Source organism: Lampetra fluviatilis, unplaced genomic scaffold (genome assembly GCF_964198595.1).
Source record: "Lampetra fluviatilis unplaced genomic scaffold, kcLamFluv1.1 SCAFFOLD_1468, whole genome shotgun sequence".
Classification (NCBI taxonomy): domain Eukaryota; kingdom Metazoa; phylum Chordata; class Hyperoartia; order Petromyzontiformes; family Petromyzontidae; genus Lampetra; species Lampetra fluviatilis.
The window spans coordinates 307-5,000 of NW_027620831.1; the positions used below are offsets into that span (position 1 = coordinate 307).

A 4,694-nucleotide genomic window follows, 5' to 3' on the forward strand; every position below is an offset into this window, starting at 1 on the left:
CATTCCGTTATCCGCAGTGCATCTCACTCAAGAATGCAATTTAATGGCACATTACCCTGCATGCAATGCACTCAAGCTACCCACAATGCAATTTACTCAAGCTACCCACAATGCAATGCACTCAAGCTACCCACAATGCAATCCACCCAAGCAATGTCGGTTACCGGGAACGAAATTGACAGAAGCAAATTCACTCAGGAACGATGGTGGATTGACGACCAACAAATGAATGAGTGATGGGAATGAGTGAGAGAGTGAATGAGTGAGTGGATGAGTGAGTGAGTGGATGAGTGAGTGGATGAGTGAGAGCGTGAATGAGTGAGTGGATGAGTGAGTGGATGAGTGAGTGAATTAATGAGTGAGTGAGAAAGCGAGTGAATGAGTGAGTGAATGAGTGAGAGAGTGAGAGTGAATGATATAAAATGAGTGAACGATTGAATGAGAGTGAGTGAAAGAGTGAGTGAATGAGTGAGAGAGAGCGTGCACATGTGATAAAGTGATTAACTGAGTGAGTGAGTGAATGAGTGACTGAATGAGTGAGTGAATGAGTGAGTGAATGAGTGACTGAATGAGAGAGTGAATGAGTGAGTGACTGAATGAGTGACTGGATGAGTGACTGAATGCGTGAATGAGTGAGTTAATGAATGAGTGACTGAATGAGTGATTGAATGAGTGAGCGAATGAGTGAGTGAGTGATTAACTGAGTGAATGAGTGGGTGAGTGACTGAATGACTGAATTAGTGAGTGACTGAATGAGTGAATGAGTGAGTGAGTGAATGAGTGATTAACTGAGTGAATGAGTGAGAGAATGAGTGAGTGAGTAACTGAGTGATTAACTGAGTGAATGAGTGAATGAGTGAGTGACTGAATGAGTGACTGGATGAGTGACTGAATGCGTGAATGAGTGAGTGAATGAATGAGTGACTGAATGAGTGAATGCATGAGTGAGCGAATGAGTGAGTGAGTGATTAACTGAGTGAATGAGTGGGTGAGTGACTGAATGACTGAATTAGTGAGTGACTGAATGAGTGAATGAGTGAGTGAGTGAATGAGTGAGTGAATGAGTGATTAACTGAGTGAATGAGTGGGTGAGTGACTGAATGACTGAATTAGTGAGTGACTGAATGAGTGAATGAGTGAGTGAGTGAATGAGTGAGTGAATGAGTGATTAACTGAGTGAATGAGTGAGTGAATGAGTGAGTGAGTAACTGAGTGATTAACTGAGTGAATGAGTGAGTGACTGAATGAGTGACTGGATGAGTGATTGAATGCGTGAATGAGTGAGTGAATGAATGAGTGACTGAATGAGTGACTGAATGAGTGAGCGAATGAGTGAGTGAGTGATTAACTGAGTGAATGAGTGGGTGAGTGACTGAATGACTGAATTAGTGAGTGACTGAATGAGTGAATGAGTGATTAACTGAGTGAATGAGTGAGTGAATGAGTGAGTGACTGAGTAACTGAGTGATTAACTGAGTGAATGAGTGAGTGAATGAGTGCGTGAATGAGTGAGTGAATGAGTGAGTGAATGAGTGATTAACTGAGTGAATGAGTGAGTGAATGAGTGAGTGAATGAGTGAGTGAATGAGTGATTAACTGAGTGAATGAGTGAGTGAATGAGTGAGTGACTGAGTAACTGAGTGATTAACTGAGTGAATGAGTGCGTGAATGAGTGCGTGAATGAATAAGTGAATGAGTGAGTGAATGAATGAGTGACTGAATGAGTGACTGAATGAGTGAGCGAGTGATTAACTGAGTGAATGAGTGGGTGAGTGACTGAATGACTGAATTAGTGAGTGACTGAATGAGTGAATGAGTGAGTGAATGAGTGAGTGAGTGAATGAGTGAGTGAATGAGTGATTAACTGAGTGAATGAGTGAATGAGTGAGTGACTGAGTAACTGAGTGATTAACTGAGTGAATGAGTGCGTGAATGAGTGAGTGAATGAATGAGTGAATAAGTGAGTGAGTGAATGAGTGAGTGAATGAGTGACTGAGTAACTGAGTGATTAACTGAGTGAATGAGTGCGTGATTGAGTGAGTGAATGAATGAGTGAATAAGTGAGTGAGTGAATGAATGAGTGAATGAGTGAGTGAATGAGAGGGAGAGTCACCGGCTTCGTTGGCCGACCGCTGCAAGGCCTCTGCAAGTTCCCGGTCAGCCAACTCCTGCACACACACACACCGCCCCAGCCTGATGCTTGCTACACACACACACACACACCGCACCAGCCTGATGCTTGCGACACACACACACCGCCCCAGCCTGATGCTTGCGACACACACACACACACACACCGCCCCAGCCTGATGCTTGCGACACACACACACACACACCGCCCCAGCCTGATGCTTGCGACACACACACACACACACCGCCCCAGCCTGATGCTTGCGACACACACACACACACACCGCCCCAGCCTGATGCTTGCGACACACACACACACACACCGCCCCAGCCTGATGCTTGCGACACACACACACACACACCGCCCCAGCCTGATGCTTGCGACACACACACACACACACCGCCCCAGCCTGATGCTTGCGACACACACACACACACCGCCCCAGTCTGATGCTTGCTACACACACACACACACCGCACCAGCCTGATGCTTGCTACACACACACACACCGCCCCAGCCTGATGCTTGCTACACACACACACACCGCCCCAGCCTGATGATTGCTACACACACACACCGCCCCAGCCTGATGATTGCTACACACACACACCGCCCCAGCCTGATGCTTGCTACACACATACACACACACTGCACCAGCCTGATGCTTGCTACACACACACACCGCCCCAGCCTGATGCTTGCTACACACACACACCGCCCCAGCCTGATGCTTGCTACACACACACACACCGCCCCAGCCTGATGATTGCTACACACACACACACCGCCCCAGCCTGATGCTTGCTACACACATACACACACTGCACCAGCCTGATGCTTGCTACACACACACACCGCCCCAGCCTGATGATTGCTACACACACACACACACACCGCCCCATCCTGATGCTTGCTACACACACACACACCGCCCCCGCCTGATGCTTGCTACACACTCACACACACACCACACCAGCCTGATGCTTGCTACACACACACCACACCAGCCTGATGCTTGCTACACACACACCACACCAGCCTGATGCTTGCTACACACACACACCGCCCCAGCCTGATGCTTGCCTAGTCAGACCTAGCGAGGCCTAGTCAGGCCTAGTGAGACCTAGCCAGGCCTAGCCAGGCCTAGCGAAGGCTCTATCCAGGCCTAGCTAAGGCTCTATCCAGGCCTAGTGAAGGCTCTATCCAGGCCTAGCGAAGGCTCTATCCAGGCCTAGCGAAGGCTCTATCCAGGCCTAGCTAAGGCTCTACCCAGGCCTAGCGAAGGCTCTATCCAGGCCTCGCGAAGGCTCTATCCAGGCCTAGCTAAGGCTCTATCCAGGCCTAGTGAAGGCTCTATCCAGGCCTAGTGAAGGCTCTATCCAGGCCTAGTGAAGGCTCTATCCAGGCCTAGCGAAGGCTCTATCCAGGCCTAGCTAAGGCTCTATCCAGGCCTAGCGAAGGCTCTATCCAGGCCTCGCGAAGGCTCTATCCAGGCCTAGCGAAGGCTCTATCCAGGCCTAGCGAAGGCTCTATCCAGGCCTAGCTAAGGCTCTATCCAGGCCTAGCAAAGGCTCTATCCAGGCCTAGCTAAGGCTCTATCCAGGCCTAGCGAAGGCTCTATCCAGGCCTAGCGAAGGCTCTATCCAGGCCTAGCTAAGGCTCTATCCAGGCCTAGCGAAGGCTCTATCCAGGCCTAGCGAAGGCTCTATCCAGGCCTAGCGAAGGCTCTATCCAGGCCTAGCTAAGGCTCTATCCAGGCCTAGCGAAGGCTCTATCCAGGCCTAGCGAAGGCTCTATCCAGGCCTAGCGAAGGCTCTATCCAGGCCTAGCAAAGGCTCTAGCCAGGCCTAGGTAAGGCTCTAGCCAGGCCTAGCGAAGGCTCTAGCCAGGCCTAGCTAAGGCTCTATCCAGGCCTAGCTAAGGCTCTATCCAGGCCTAGCGAAGGCTCTAGCCAGGCCTAGCGAAGGCTCTATCCAGGCCTAGCGAAGGCTCTATCCAGGCCTAGCGAAGGCTCTATCCAGGCCTAGCGAAGGCTCTAGCCAGGCCTAGCTAAGGCTCTATCCAGGCCTAGCGAAGGCTTTATCCAGGCCTAGCGAAGGCTCTATCCAGGCCTAGCTAAGGCTCTATCCAGGCCTAGCTAAGGCTCTATCCAGGCCTAGCGAAGGCTCTATCCAGGCCTAGCTAAGGCTCTATCCAGGCCCAGCCAGGCCTAGCCAGGCCTATCCAGGCCTAGCTAAGGCTCTATCCAGGCCTAGCTAAGGCTCTATCCAGGCCTAGCTAAGGCTCTATCCAGGCCCAGCCAGGCCTAGCTAAGGCTCTATCCAGGCCTAGCTAAGGCTCTATCCAGGCCCAGCCAGGCCTAGCGAAGGCTCTATCCAGGCCTAACTAAGGCTCTATCCAGGCCTAGCTAAGGCTCTATCCAGGCCTAGCTAAGGCTCTATCCAGGCCTAGCCAGGCCTAGCCAGGCCCAGCCAGGCCTAGCTAAGGCTCTATCCCGGCCTAGCTAAGGCTCTATCCAGGCCCAGCCAGGCCTAGCCAGGCCTATCCAGGCCTAGCTAAGGCT

At 51.2% G+C, this 4,694-nt stretch overlaps 1 protein-coding gene across 1 annotated transcript in view; it reads right to left on the reverse strand.

Moving 5' to 3' along the window:
* Positions 1-2,105: 2,105 nt before the first annotated feature.
* Positions 2,106-4,694, reverse strand: part of LOC144954421 (protein DDI1 homolog 2-like) — a gene marked incomplete at both ends in the record, with an annotated part of 11,820 nt that continues 9,231 nt past the window's right edge. The window contains 1 exon segment of the mRNA XM_078884922.1: positions 2,106-2,168. Within this exon segment, the coding sequence (XP_078741048.1) occupies positions 2,106-2,168 (63 nt within the window).